Source organism: Cololabis saira, chromosome 11 (genome assembly GCF_033807715.1).
Source record: "Cololabis saira isolate AMF1-May2022 chromosome 11, fColSai1.1, whole genome shotgun sequence".
Lineage (NCBI taxonomy): Eukaryota > Metazoa > Chordata > Actinopteri > Beloniformes > Belonidae > Cololabis > Cololabis saira.
The window spans coordinates 20,604,610-20,619,680 of NC_084597.1; the positions used below are offsets into that span (position 1 = coordinate 20,604,610).

The following is a 15,071-nucleotide window of genomic DNA, read 5'->3' on the forward strand; positions in this document are numbered from 1 at the left end:
AGTTACTTGAACATGAAAAGTTGCGTTTCCTCACGCACACATCAAGGCTGGTGTACGCATATTTCTGTGGTTTTGGCTGTTGGCAACACCCACTGGTGATGCAACGAAGTGCAGAATATGAGAAAACGTGACGTCAACAATAAGTTCATGACCACATGTGAAGAACACGATGGTCCCCGCATCACCAGATAAGTTACACAAGAGTGGAGCTGTAACAATCTCACAATCAACCACATGAACATATAAAGGTAGGATCACAATGATGGAACCTGTCAATCACAATGACAGCTTTGGTTCTGAAAACACTGCTGGTGCAGGATCAGGAGGCAGAGAGTCATCAGGGACCACGTAGACCTGCTGGTCCAGGATGAAGACTGGATCATCAGCTGGTTTAGGTCACCAAGAGAATCCTTCTGGATCGCTGTCCTGAACTGCTCCCAGCGAAGCTCCGGTTTGGACCAACATGATGCTTTCAGCAGGAGCTGCTGACAGGTCAGATATCTCTCAGCCGCCATGACGATCGTATGGGACAACTACTCAATAAGACGTAATACACATGTACATTAGGCTTAATCCGTTAGTATATAATACGTGTGACAATAAAGCGGAACGAGGAGCCGTTTTTCGTCCCACCAACTTAAGTTATGGTGTTGTATCTTAAAATAAAAAAAAAAAAGAGTGTAATGACACACTAACGCTGAAATTAAACTATTCACAACCCCGTATGAGCACAATAAACCCACAACTCTTCACGGAATGCAACACAAAGCAAAGAACAGTGATACCCATAATGCAATGCGGTCAACACAACTACAGTGCATTACTCTGTTTTCTTTTACAGCTTAAATCGGAGGAAATGCCCCCAAATAAATTGTTTTTCCAGGCCTCAAATTCTAACAGGTGTCTCCAGCTCACGGCCAATGTTCTTTTAAAAAATTAGTTTCACTTGTTTTTGCAAGTTCCTTGTTAGGGTGAGCGGTTTTTAATGGATATTTATCCTCATCGTCCTATTCAAATGTATCTACTTGAGGGAGAAGACAGAGAGGAGTATCCTGCTCCTGCATGTGCGCTCGATTCCATGTTGATTGTGATGTTCAAAGAAATGTGCGGGGATTTGGGCGTACGCACAGTTTTGAAAATCTGAATTTTTTTTTTTGCCTATGCAAAATCTCCACCCACGGATTCACGTTGAAATCCACGCACTTTTTGTACATGAGGCCCCAGATCTTTTAGTTGTGTAGAGACAGTTTCTAAGAGTTTAATAAAGCACAAAGCTTCACACAGAACCGGTGAGATACCAAGAACCTGGAACTGTTTCAGCGTTCGGATGCACGCATGCTGGCGTTCATCTTACAGGTCGTTAATGTAGCGCTAGGAAAATGCATGCATGTCTCCACCAGCTCCCAGTATTTGGTCCACTTCTGTTCATTCACCTCTTAAACATGGCCCCCCCCCCAGAAAGCTGTGAGCCCGCTGCAGGAGGTCAACTGACGGATGTCAACACCAGCTCTGTCCTCAAGGAACTTGACCTGACACCCCAGATGAAGTCAAAGCTCCACGTCTGACGCCCCGCTGAAGGCTTGGGCTAGACTTGGGGCTGCTACACTACCCTGATAAAATCAACAGTCCTCTGACGGCAGGTGTGCTTGTTGTCGGCTAAACATACAGAGGGATCAGACTTTGATCGCGCCACCTGCTTCCAGACGTGGAGGTTTGATTGACTGATCCAACATCACAGACCTCCTGGACCACAAATTGCAAATCACAAAACCCTGCTCAGTCAGAAACTTTCAAAAGTAAATTGAAGGAAACGTTTAGGTTCAAGAAAGTAGAGAAACACAGAAAGCAAACCAAGTCGGCCAATTCTGCAGAGAAATACGTTTGAAGACTGATTGAGACCTGTGAGGGACATAATATCAGGTGCAATTGGTCACCCACCATGAATTTGTCCTTGGGCGACCCTCTGTCCCCAGCTAAACCGAAGATCACAGACACAGAAACGTATTGACGCCCAGAGGACACAGGAAAGCTCTTGTGAGCTGAAACTGAGCCGGAGCTGATCGATTCCTATTCTTTGCAAAGGAAAGCAATGTCTTATGTAGATGGCCCAGGTTTGAATAGGAAGAAAAGATCCAATTTCTCCTGTGGACTCTGCGGCTGTCAGAAGATAGGCTCTGACTGACAGCTCAGCTGTGCGCAGCTCCTGCAGCTACCTATACGACAGCCAGGGAAGTAAACAGCATCAGGCTTATCAGAGCAAAGCAGCAGCTTAGAGGGGAATAGTTTGGCTGAACTGGAGAGACTTAAGGCAGGGGAGTGTGCAACTGGCTCATAAAAGGAGCTCTGAGCCTATATATGACCTTGGGTATGTTGCCTTTCCCTCATGACCTGAGGCACTTAATGGGTGGGTGGAAGTGAAGCGAGCTGACAGCGGAATTGGAGATGGCACTAAATGTCACTTTTGATTCTCCTTTGGAAATCAACTTTCAGAGAGAAGCACAGACAGTTAGTAGTGCTGTTAGGGCAATATCTTGCTTGCTGGATTCACGCGGACATATTGACATTATCATACCTCCTGCTTTAAATCAAGAACATGCCCAAATACTGACTTCTGCTTGTCAGATTCTCTTTGATGCCCCCTTGCAGGGGAGTCAAAGGTATTAGATTCCCTTTTCAAACGGGTCTTATCCGCAGTGGCATTTTCTCCTTGAGCTTTGTGGAAAATCTCCACAACAAAGTTGAAGCAGCAGACTCCTGCTGCATCTAAATTCTGCAGCATACCATGCCTTACCTATGTCTAAGCAAAAAAAAACAGATCAATATCAGCTATTATTTTGACTTTTCAGAGTTCACAACATCACAAAGCAGCATAATATCCCTACTTCAGCCAGTCAAGATGGTAAAAGATACCGTCACGGCTACAGGCACAAAACAGGCGGCCAGAGTGGTAAAGTGTATTTTTCTCCACTGAGACAGCTACTTAAAGCAGTAATGCAATCTTTCGAAGTCTGCCAATGAATTTGTAGCACATCATGTCCTCCCCTGTAGTGTATGCAAGATAAAAAAGACCACATGCTGGGTGGGAACGTGTGCATCTGCATGCACGTATGTGTACATTGCATCTCCGCATGTGGTCTCAAATTGAGACGGTAAGTATTTATCTTTGAGTGGCTGTGCAGTGTGAATGAGTGGAGAACATGGATGTGAGATGTGTTGAGAAAGGGGGCTGACAGATAAAAAAAAAAAAAAAAGCACCCCGAGAAGCAGACTGCACCAGCTCAGTCGAAGCCCCTCACCTGCTGTCCTCCTGGCTGATGCTCATGTACATTTCCCACGTAGTGTCTTCGGAAATCCCCCCATGGGGCACGAGCAGACTGATACCTGCAGAGAAAGAGGCATGCAAGAGCTGATCAGCACGCAGCCAGACACGCACACACATGATGCACACCTGCTCAACTGTCAGGTCTCTTCAGCGACAGCCGCAAGGGCAACGGCCTCAGAAAAAGGCGACGGAAGCAACCCTCAGAGGCCTTGTGAATCAAAGCTGCCAGCGTGCTCTTTGTCTCCAGACTGTTTCCTTCTTAAACACAAGCGCACATGAACATAGACAGCATTGTACAGGATCATAAACAATTACTGCCAATCTGGCAGTAGATAAATCCCCCTTGAGGGACAAGATGATGAATGTAGGCCACGAGAAAAGAGCTGTCTGAATAATGTATGAGACCGAACAGAAAAAGGTTTACGTCACCCGACACTTCACACTACACTGTACTTGATACGGTTTCAGAAGTTCAAGCGGAAATCATGATACAATTCGGAATCAACAGAAGTTGTAAATCAAATGTAAATCAAACCAGAATGCAAGGATTTGCAGATCTCCTACAAGCCCATATTGCATTCATAAAATGTTGTGGGATTCAACATAATTTTGAATCCGACGACACCAACGTGAGTTAGAAAATTTGGGACATTGGCAAGAAAAGCCTGGCAAGGACGCACTACTAGAAACAAATACCTGCAACAATGAGGGTTAATTAGAAATGGGTCGGTGACATGATTGGGTTAAAAAGGCATCTTGAGGTCCCTCTACGATGGAAGGGGGGTGGGGGTTGACTTCAAGGCTTTCCACTGTGCCCCCTGAGGTATGCATTGGAGGTTCAAAGGCATCAGGATTTCATATCTGGTTCCTATGGATGATGCGTTTCTGTGGGCGTCATTGATCAGGAATCATCAACTCGTGGTGTTGAGAATCAGCACCTCCAAATCTCAGTTGGAAAAGGGTCTAATCCCCTTTCTTCAGGTTGCGAGAGAGGTGCCACCTTAAGTGGAGGAGTTCTGAACAGGTGGAAGAGATGGGAGATGGACGGGTGGATGGGCAGGGCGTCGACAGTTGTGCAGACTCTGCACCGGTCTCTTGGGGTGAGCTCAGAGCTGTTCTATATGGCAAAACTCTCTGTTTACCAGTTAAGCCATGTTCCTATCTTCACCTACAGTCATGAACTGTGGGTAGCGACCAAAAAGAAGAACACCGTCCCTTACGCTGGGAATGTCATTCATCTCTAGAGGAATTAGGAGTAGAGCTGCTGCTCCTACACATTGAGAGGAACCAATTGAGTTGGACAACTAGTACATATCCCTCGGGAGGTGTGTTGACCATGTCCAACCGGGACGAGGCCTTGAGGCAAACCGAGGACATGCTGGAGTGGTTATGCGTCTCATCCGGCCTGGTAATACATTGGTGTTCTTCTGGCAGAGCTGGAGGAGGAGGGAGGTCTGGGTTTCTTTGCTTAGGCCATGACCCAAACTCTGATTAATGGAAGATATTGGATGGTTGGATACAACAAATGACCACCTTTTACGCTAGTGTACGACGTAAAGAGCGGTATAGGTCACAAGGGTCTAAAATCATGCGGCGTATATGGTCGGTCAGATTTAAAGAGGGGCAGAGGTTCTGCAATACATGAACAGCAGCGTGGGAAATTATTTTAGAATAACGTTCCTCAGTGTAAAATTGTGAAAACTTTGAATATTTCATCACCTGCAGTGCAAAAGTTCCTCAAGAGATTCTAAAAATCTGGAGGAATCTCTGTGTGTATGGGACAACACTGAGCATATATATGGTCAGATTGTATTAAAGTCGTGTTTTCCAGTCCGTCAACAAGTGCAGATTTAAGGCCACGTGCAAAAACATGATCGGGAAACGCAGACCTCGTCTTTGTGATGAAGTGGATTTATTTAGATTTGACAGTGTCACAGCTCTTCTGGAAGTGAATTATAGTTTTAAAGTACATTAAGCTGATGTAATCCTCCAAAGTAAGTATTTAGAATTGTTAAAGACACTATCTGTACTTTACAGTTAATACTTCGATTATAATCTTGATACTTGATCAGTCAATGACATTTTTGCAATTTTGAAACGCTTGAAATCCATCATCTGCACTGTGCGATAAGATTCAAAGCTTTAAGTAACTTTTTTTTTTTATTAAGGTTTTTATCCACGATTTTTTACCCATTTCATCACCCAGTGCTCATACCTAAGTAACAGTCCCGGGCATTGCTCCCCTCTGCCAACCCAGGGAGGGCCCTGCACTGAGCTCAGGTCTCCTCCTTAACCTGAGGAGTGAGCAGGCCGCTTCTTTTCACCAGTCAGGGTGAGGATTCTCTCGCCGGACGTAGCGCGTGGAAGGATCACGTTATTCCAGCCAGATCCTCCCCACCCCATCTGGCGCCCCGGCTGGCCAGAGGGGGCATGTATAACCCAGGACTGTGTGCTCCCATTAGCTACCCAAGGGAACACGGGGGAACACGCATTCTGCGCCCACATCGTCCCCGGCGGGAATTGAACCCAGGACCTTCTTGCTGGCTGCACTACCAGCTGCGCCACCGTGCCCCCTGTGTTTTAGTGACTTAAGTTATAATCACGGCCATATCAAATCAAACTGCCTGGCAGTTGGCTCACCTGTGTTTGGTACCACCAGCTTGCCTCCAGCATGGGCAAACACCGCAGCGGCTTTATGCAGCGGTCTGCTGGGCGTTAGCGAGAGTTGCGCAGTGAAAATGTTTTTGCTTCTTCTGCCCAGAGTCGTCCCCACTGCAACCCCTCTGTAGTCTGGAGTCAAGCCCCGTGGAAACGTCTGCGGGTGGGACATTACGTGATACTCCCTTTCTGCCAGCCCTGGAGACACCATGAAAGCGCAGTGATTTGGTTCAACTTGAAACTCTGTTCATAAACTGGCACCAGTTTATCCGTTTAACACATTTCTTTTTTCTTCTTCTCTGCAACAGAAAAGGCAAACAGCTTTATTTACATTTAAGATACGTTTAAAGTAAAAGCCACCACTCTCCAGCTGACTGTGATTCGAGCCAGTCGCCAAACATCGAGCAAGGCCGGGCTCAGCAAACCTGCCCCCGTTAAGGCTTCTGCCTCCAGCTGAAACAATAAGCCCGGGGCTATGGTGAGAGCGACACTTTGCATTTGAAGAGCTTGAAGAGTGGAGTTTTTCTTTGGGCTGTTGACACCACAGACTGTACATGAAACATAAATGAAGAATAAAACACATTTAGACACTGTCAGCCTGGGTTTTTCCAGCCAAAAATAACACACAAGCCTCGGTAGAATTTAGGCATAAAAAGCTTGAGCTTTAAGGAATTAATCTTCATAGACTTGATTTCTGTGTCCGGCTGCAACAGTGTTATTTTTTTGGCTGTAAAAGCAGTTGGTGTGTTTGATAATAGGCTGAATATTTAATAAGAGCCTCGTGAATAATTAATAAGCTTGGATATTATGAATCAACAGATGCACAACACTCTAATATTGATGTGTACACAAAAAATACTGGAAATCCTATTTAAAGTATTAAATAAGATCTTTCTAGTTTTTATTCAGGTCTTCTTTGAATTAAAAGTAAGTCTTCATATTTATTCTTAAAAATGTTAAAAGATGAACTAAAAAGAAAATCCACCAGTTTAAAGCATCTTTAAAAAAGTTTAAAAAAAGAATTAAGTGTTTTTATTATTTATTTGTGTATTTGTGCATGGAAAATTTTATTTATGTTAAGTATCCGCAGTATTTTAAGCATAAGTTGATTTAAAAGCTGATTTCTCTGTAAGGATGTTAAAATAGAAGAGGCAAAAAACAGCATTTGATTCCTTTATTGTTTTTGTTTTTCCGCTTTTCATTATGAAACTAAGTTCATCAAAATAAACTTTTATGTATGATGATGTCAAAGGCAAAAACTAAACAACAAGACACTTTAAAGAGCAAGTATGTAGGGGGGTGGGGCGCCAAAATGTTTCTGTGCTTAAAGCCCTCCCCTTGACAGAATCACAGCTGAATGTAACCTGCAGTCACTGTTTCGTCATCGCTGGTTTGTGAACATGCGCTTTGAAGTCTGGAGCTGAGCATTTGATCTGTTGCCATCTTGTTTATGAGACAGCGGAGAATCAGAGGGAGAATCTGGGAGAATCCGCACACACACCGTCATTATGGGATGTTGCATAACCTCCCTTCTGGGATTCATAGTGTCATGGAGCCAAACGGAGACCTGCTGCATGAGAGCAATTCCTGTTTCACTCTAAACGGGACAATCAGGAAATGTTCTGAGCCTCGTCTTGGTTCTGAGGGTTCTGGTGGACTCCTCATTCCCGCTCAAACAGCAGTTCTTATCATACAAGTTACACTTCTGGTCCTTCATCGACATTAATAGGGTTCACTGTGATTCAGCTACTGATCCAATGCTGCCCCATAAAACCCCCCGATATTTTATACACTCGACACATGCTGATTGCTAAGTCCGGATGAGGCAGGTGTATGGGACGGACCTAACTGGGTTTTCACTTTTAGTGTGATTACTTTTACCATTATAATCAAATCACTTAGTGCACACGTTTACCTAAGACGGCTTAGAGGAACAAGGTAAAAGCTTTGGTGTAATAACAAATCCTGGTGTAAGGATTCATTTCAGAAGACGCGAGTGGAGAGCTGTAGCAATATCAACACATATTTGACGACCTGCGACTGCTGCTGTGGCAGAGAGAAAGAGAAAGGAAACAGGAATTGCACAGGGTTTAGAAAATCGTGACAAAAAATATAATAGGGGGTTTGGGAGAATCTTCTGTTCTGCTACTGGAGCTGAGCCTTAGATGATAACTTGTATTCATATTTGAGTCAATGTCAGTTCATTGATATCTCGACCATCATCTAAGAGGACAAAAACAAACTTCAAAGACCTCAAAGGAGTCGATTTTTAGGTAAATCATCACTTTTATTAAGCCGTTTATTGTTATGATTGTTTTAGAAGAGTTGTGGGTTTTCTGGGCAACTCATTCCACCGTCACAGATCCCAAAATGGGAAAATCTGGACTGAAACTGCTTCATATCCAGAGACGGCAGAGTTGGGCGCCACTTTCTCTAAAGTGTCAGGAGATGACACTTGTTCTGAGTTGGAACAACAAAAATAAACTGGAAGAAAAGGAAATTGAAGGGCATCTCATGCTGAAGAGACTCAGCATCTCTTTATAACTTGAACTGTTTTCAATCTAATTCTGGGATTAATTTCATCCTGGTGACTAAGGAAAACATAAGGGTGTCCGCTCAGTGTTGGGTCTAAATTAAATGATAATAGCCCCTGCGCCATCCGAGTTCAGAAAGCTTTCGTAGCAACAGTAACATTTGAGAAGTGGATTGGTGGACGGTCAAAGCGAGGCACCAATGTACACCATGTACCAGTGCGCACCGTCCTACATCTGTTCCCTTCCTAAAAGCAGCTGTGTTACACGTCTACAGGCTTTTGTGGAGCTCTGTTTTCCAACCTTTGTCCTTCAGATCAGGCAGCGGGTGAAGGAGCGTGTGCTCTGCCATTATCTCCTTGTCAATGGAGTCCTGGAAACACATGGGGCTCGTGTAGGTACGAGACACCGTCAGATCAGGCTGCATGGACGAGTTAATAAGAAGGGGGTTTGCTGAAAAACACAAAGAAAACAATATTGTCAGGAGCCGGAGATCATTAATAGGCTTTTTTTTTGTGTCAACCTCTATTTCCAATATTTCAAACCTAAAGGGTACGTCAAGTCAATTACTTCTTATGTAGTGGTTAGAATCGTTATAATTTTGTCACCATGGAAACAAAAAATGGCTACTGTACAGCGACAGACAGGTTGTCATTATATGAAAAATAGCATAAAATCACTTTACTGCTGCAGAGTTCTAAAGGGAATGGTTTAGTTTATTACCTGAATATTTACAGTACATCTTCATCTGTCACTACTGTGACTCATACCAGAGCCATCTCCATGTATGTTGTATCTGAATTACAACACAGATTGATGAAATAATAAAACAAAACCCATAAAAATTGGTTCATCTATTGATCCTTCCCCTGTTAAGAAAAATTTATTTATCGCTGATTGGCTGACACTTGCTTGAACGGTCGTGGAGAGACAACAGAGGATACAGCTGTTGCAAGTAATCAAAGCAAAGAAATGGGAAGTGTCAAAGCATTTCACTGGGAATCGGGTGAACTGCCCGCACAGAACCTCACGATGAAGAAAGAGGCTGGAACAAAGAAGGGAGGTGATAATTACCAGAAGCCTACTGTAGCAGCATGTCGCTGTGCGACACACGAAGACGGAAGGGCATGCAGGATATCATGGAGTTTTGGCTGATTTAGCCCCTCTAACACAGTGAACAGAGACCAAGATTAAAGCTCCCACTGCCTCCTGCTGTTTTATCAAAATTAACTTTATTATGCCCCGCTGAGGGTCCCTGCTGCGGCCAAACATAATGCCTGCCTCGTAAAAATATGCCTCAATCTGTAGGGTGAAAAAGAGAAAAAGAGTGTGTTTGGAGATAGAAGACCACAAAAGCTTTTCCTTCAGGGCTCAGTGTAAAGAACCTAAAAAACACCAATAAATACCATTTCCTATTATGTAATCATGAATAATTGAATGAAACACTCATTCACATGACAGATCTTCCAAAAAACAAACAAAAAAGCCTCATAATGTCAGCATTTTTTACCCCACAGAGAGTTCTAGTATTTAAAGTTGTAAGCCTTTACAGCTTAAAGGCACTCTATGTAGCAATTCCACTTCTGACCACATGGAGGCATATGGATCTACTGCATTCATAAAAGCCAGAAAGGAAATCTTGCGAAGCTCGACAGAGGCGGTGTGTATGTGTGTGTGTGTGTGTGTGTGTTGTTTCTCATGATGTGCTGGCCCAGGTTGTTCTGGGGAGGTGTGATGTTACACATAACACGACACAAGTCATTTTTGTTACAATTAACAGGGTCTCCTTTTGTATCCCAGAGGCAGATATGTCTGGTTGTTGTTCCTTTTCCCGTCATCTCGGACCCCCAACCAGACGAGGCAGATGGGCACCCTCCCTGAGTTAGGTTCTGCTGGAGTATTTTACTCCTGTTGCCCAGGTTTCTTTCCCATCTGGTGCCGAGTGTTCGCCCAGGGTGAGAGACTGCACCAAAGTCAAGATTTAAAGGAATTTGTTGGGTTCCTTGCTACACTCTTTTTTCTCTCTGTAGCTTTTTTTGCTTTCAATGAATAGATTATTTCAATAAATTGCTTTAATGGGATTGACTGAACTGGAATACATTAACTGAATCATCATTGATTGGACTATATTGGATTCGTATTCTATGTAAAGTGCTTTTGTTGTGAAAATTAATAAAAGGTAGATTAAGCAGTTTACTGAACACGTGGTATAGGAACGACTATCGGAACAATAGAAAGACTGAACTTATGACCAAACAGTGTTTTTGTTTACATATTTTTGCAGCTAAGGCCACTAAATTTAATGTTTGTTAAACTATATGTTTTTGGAGATTTGTACAATAACAGACTATAAAAACCTCCCAAAAAAGCTCCAAGTGACAGAATGATTCATTTCTGCAGGACGTTTAAAAGAAACATTACATTCATTTTGCACTTAAATCCAAACGGCATGGATACAATGGCGTTAATTTAAGTATACTTACAGTTTTTCATTTGAAATAAAAGACAATAAAAACATCTTCCTCAGAAATTATTGGCTGTATTTAACATGTTGTTGATGCTGATTTTCAGCGCTGTAGACAGGTGCGTGGGGTATTTAAAGTATTTTACTACACAAAACTAAAAAAACTGAACAAAACTATGTTTTCCCCTGATGTTTGAACCTGATGATTAAACCATGCAATGACGTTCAGACCATAATGCCTTTCAAGTGTTTTATCAGGAGAAAACTGCCGTGTTCACTTGATTTTCAAGGGTTCCCCATCAGGCTGCCGTCGCTTCGCCTGCAATGTCTCTGAGACGTACTAGGCATGTCTTCTGACATCAGTGCCCCAATAAACCAAATGCTGCCATACGGCGTGCACTTTAACTTTGATTTCACTCAGTTTGGTTGGTAAAAAAGTACAAAATGTTGGAAAAAGATTATATCACCCACACAATATGCAAAAGAGAGTATTTCTTTCCCCATGCATGTGTCTGTTTGGACTTAAGCCTGTGTGGAGAATCCAAATGAATTCATTTTTACACTTGTGTGGTGTAGTTATGTGAAAACTGATTGGAGAAGTGCACTTGTTTTTAACTGCTCTTAGACAACCTCTCAAAGCAAAGTCAAATGCAAAGAACATTTTTGCATCTTTACAAAGTCAAGAGGCTCTTCAGAATAAATAAAAAAAGATTCCATGCCAAGCGTTCTTAGTCTCCATCTTTTTGTATTATGTACAAATGAGAGTCCATGTCAAAAAAACTTTTAAAGGAGACAAAGGCAGTCTGGTTTTTCTTAACAACTAATAATGCATACACAGTCATTTTTTCTGTGTAAAAACGTAACAAATTACATTTGATCATATTGGTTCTTATTATTAGGCAATTACAACTTTAGAGGAAGAACAACGAACAATATTTCTCAATCAATAAGGCTTCTCATCCTCTCAGGCGTGGACGTGTCAATTCATTTATGCAAAGGATAAATAGTGCAAACTTTAAATAAATGCACAAACCTCAGGACCCACATCTCGGTGTTTTGGCCTTAACGCCCACGGCCATGTTTGGTGAAAACCAAACGGAACTTCAGCTGAAACATCTCTCGCACACACTGTCAAACATGATTTGGGGTTGTTCTACAGAATCTGTGCACCTTGCATAAACCCTGCATTCCCAAGAGTACTAGAGACACACATAAAGTCGTCTGTCTGACGCTGGGCCATACTTCTCCACATGACTGTATGTTGCAGTCATGTGTTACAGCATCAACCAGCTTCAGTTCGCTTTGACAGATCACACATTTTACACAAAGCCTGTTAATCATATTTTGGTGTTTATGAAATTGGGCTGCAGTGTTCACCAGGTCTGACATCCCACTCGCCAAAAACATGCACGTTAGGTAAATACATGATGCTAAATTGACTACAACAGAGAGAGGGCATGCATGGCTTTCTACCTGGTTTGCCTGACATGACATGACATGTCCAGTGTGATAAGATGAGATAAGCTCCTGCATCCCCCGCTTGACTCTGATCAGGAGGAAGCAGGTATGGCAAATTGACTGATGCGTGCTTAGGGGATTTTGTGTTAGTATGAATCTATAAAGGCCCATCATGTCTTATCTGATTGATAGACTCTAAGATGCTGTACTTTTCTGTATCCTGATAATCTACAGCATAATGTGAATATAATCACAAATAACTAGAATGAGTAGTAAACCTTCAGAGAATCCGTCTATATGACAAGTACAACCAGATCTCACAAAAATCTGTGAAATGCCCACGACCTCTCACTACTATTTTCCGTGGCACCAGCACGGAAATGATACAATTCTGTGTGAGCACCATGGATATTGTACCTATGCGAAGTCAATTGGGATCCGTTGTCATGATATATAGACGGATTATTACATTATTATTATGTACATATTATTCTTTATTATAGTGGTTAAGTTATGAGTTTTTGACGCGCAAGTTACTGTCAGTTTGTAAAAGCATGTTTTTAATGCTGTTTTAACAGTGTTTTAATGGTGTTTTGATGATTTTTAACACTATTTTGACAGCGAGTATTTAATCCATGTTTTCTAGTATTTAACGTAAATTCGAGTATTTAACCATGTTGTTTGCTGTCGCCATGACGACGGAGGTGGCGTAAGTGATGTGAAATTATTATTTGTAGCAAAAACCACAAGCGTTTCCTACTTCTAACCAATCATAAGTGGTGCTTTAACCTAACAAGACCTTAATCAGAGCATCGTCCAGCCACAAAATATCATTTTTAATTGCTTTTGAACCAGGAAGTGGAGACAGGCGATATTTAAATTCATTGTTCTCCCATTTCGTCAACCACAGGGAATTCCCTGGGCGTCCCCTCTACGTCATAGAGTGACGAGCGGAGATAGATGGATATGGGTGGATAAGGGGGGGGGGGCCTTCGCACTGTCATGTGTGTGTATATGTATGTAACTGAGTGGCTATATGTGTGTGTGTGTGTGTGTGTGTGGGTATATGTGTGCATGCGTGTGTACATGTCTTTGTGGCTATGTGTGTGTGTGGTGTGCGTGAGTGTGTATATGCCTAAGTAGCTATGTGTATGTATGTGTATGTGTGTGTGTGTGTGTGTGTGTGTGTGTGTGTGTGTGTGTGTAATAAACCAAACAAAGCTCCACCTGAAGTGTATCTATAGTGGGGGAGGGGGGGGAGTAACCCCGCCACCCGCAAGACCAGAGGCCGACAAGGAAGAACCCGGAACCCAGGCCACCAGCAACCCCACAGGGGAGAAGTCGGAGGGAGGCAACCCACCACCAGCGAGGACCCCCCCCCCCCCCCGGGAAGAAGCAGCCAGAGATCCGCGGAGGCGGACCGCGACCCAGGCAATCCCCGGCCACCCGGTCCGGGCCGGACACATGGCCAGGAGGCCCTCACCCTCCAGGCCAACGACCCCCACCCGGCAGGAATTTACAATTCCTTAACATACACCATCTCTATAAAATGTAGTTACTATTTCAGATGCACTACATAATAGATATATTCAATTGATATATGTTTTTTTTAAACGTTTTTATACGTTAGGGTTAATCCAAACTAATGTGACTACAAATATGGCGCTGATTAGCATAAAGCTGTATAGCATGACTCTAGGGAAATGTAGTTCTTAGCAAATATTAATTTTTTCACAGAAATCGAGGTTACTAAAATAAGAGTGCACATAGTAGTTTAAGGGCACGATACACACATTTGTGTAAATATATTTTAAATATATAATAGTTAAATGTGTGAAAATTAATTCAGTCACAGCCAGAGCAGTGCTAAGTAGCTAAAGTAATGACAGCATGCTAATGGCCACTGTATACAATCATTTTGCCTGATGGGGTGTGTTGCTGCTGCAGACTTGGAAATTTTAACATGGAAGTCAGCGGAGATCTTGGAGATTTTGGAGCAAGCCCCCAGTGGCCAGTCAAGGAACTGCACCTGTCATCTGTACCTGGTTTGTGTTGGACTAGGCAGCTGGGTGTAGTCCCTCGGTTTTTCACCAGATAAGCTACTGCAAGATGCAAAAAGTTCATTTTATAACAGTCAAAACTTGGTTTGCAACCATGTTGGTCGGGCACAGACTCACCTTGACGAGAGGTCTTGAAGCTGAAGGACTGGAAACCCCCAGTGAGGGCGGAGGAGTCGATGACATCCACGCCATACTCGCTCTGGCTCCGCCGGTAAAGAGTGACGGCAATGATCAACAGCACCACCGTCACCACGCCTGCGGCCAGGCCTGAGTACAGGGCCACATCATTAGCGCTCTCCCCATCTAAGAATGATAAAATTAGAAAAAGAAAAGAAAAATCTCTGACTTTTTGTTTCCACTGTCTAATTAGGATTCCACAAGCCATTTACCCCAGGAAAAAACTAAAATCTGTGCTGCTGAGGAATATCAGCCAAGTTAAAGTTGTGGAAGTAGTTTGTGGAAGCAAGTCTACCTTGAATTCAAACTGCATCCGTGCCTTCTTTGTTTCCTTCCCCTCCTTTGCCTCCTGATACACAGCTCCATTGTTCCATTCTGCAGCGTTAAGGCTACTAATGAGG

At 43.1% G+C, this 15,071-nt stretch overlaps 1 protein-coding gene across 1 annotated transcript in view; it reads right to left on the minus strand.

The window, feature by feature from the left end:
- The window catches only part of LOC133454617 (netrin receptor UNC5D-like), a 288,872-nt gene that overhangs the window by 20,914 nt on the left and 252,887 nt on the right, over window positions 1-15,071 (minus strand). Inside the window, exons 9-12 of the mRNA XM_061733339.1 lie at window positions 14,611-14,796; window positions 8,815-8,964; window positions 5,963-6,178; window positions 3,297-3,381 (exon numbers count right to left, since the gene is read on the minus strand). Of these exons, the coding sequence (XP_061589323.1) occupies window positions 3,297-3,381; window positions 5,963-6,178; window positions 8,815-8,964; window positions 14,611-14,796 (637 nt within the window). The remainder of the gene's footprint in view (window positions 1-3,296; window positions 3,382-5,962; window positions 6,179-8,814; window positions 8,965-14,610; window positions 14,797-15,071) is intronic.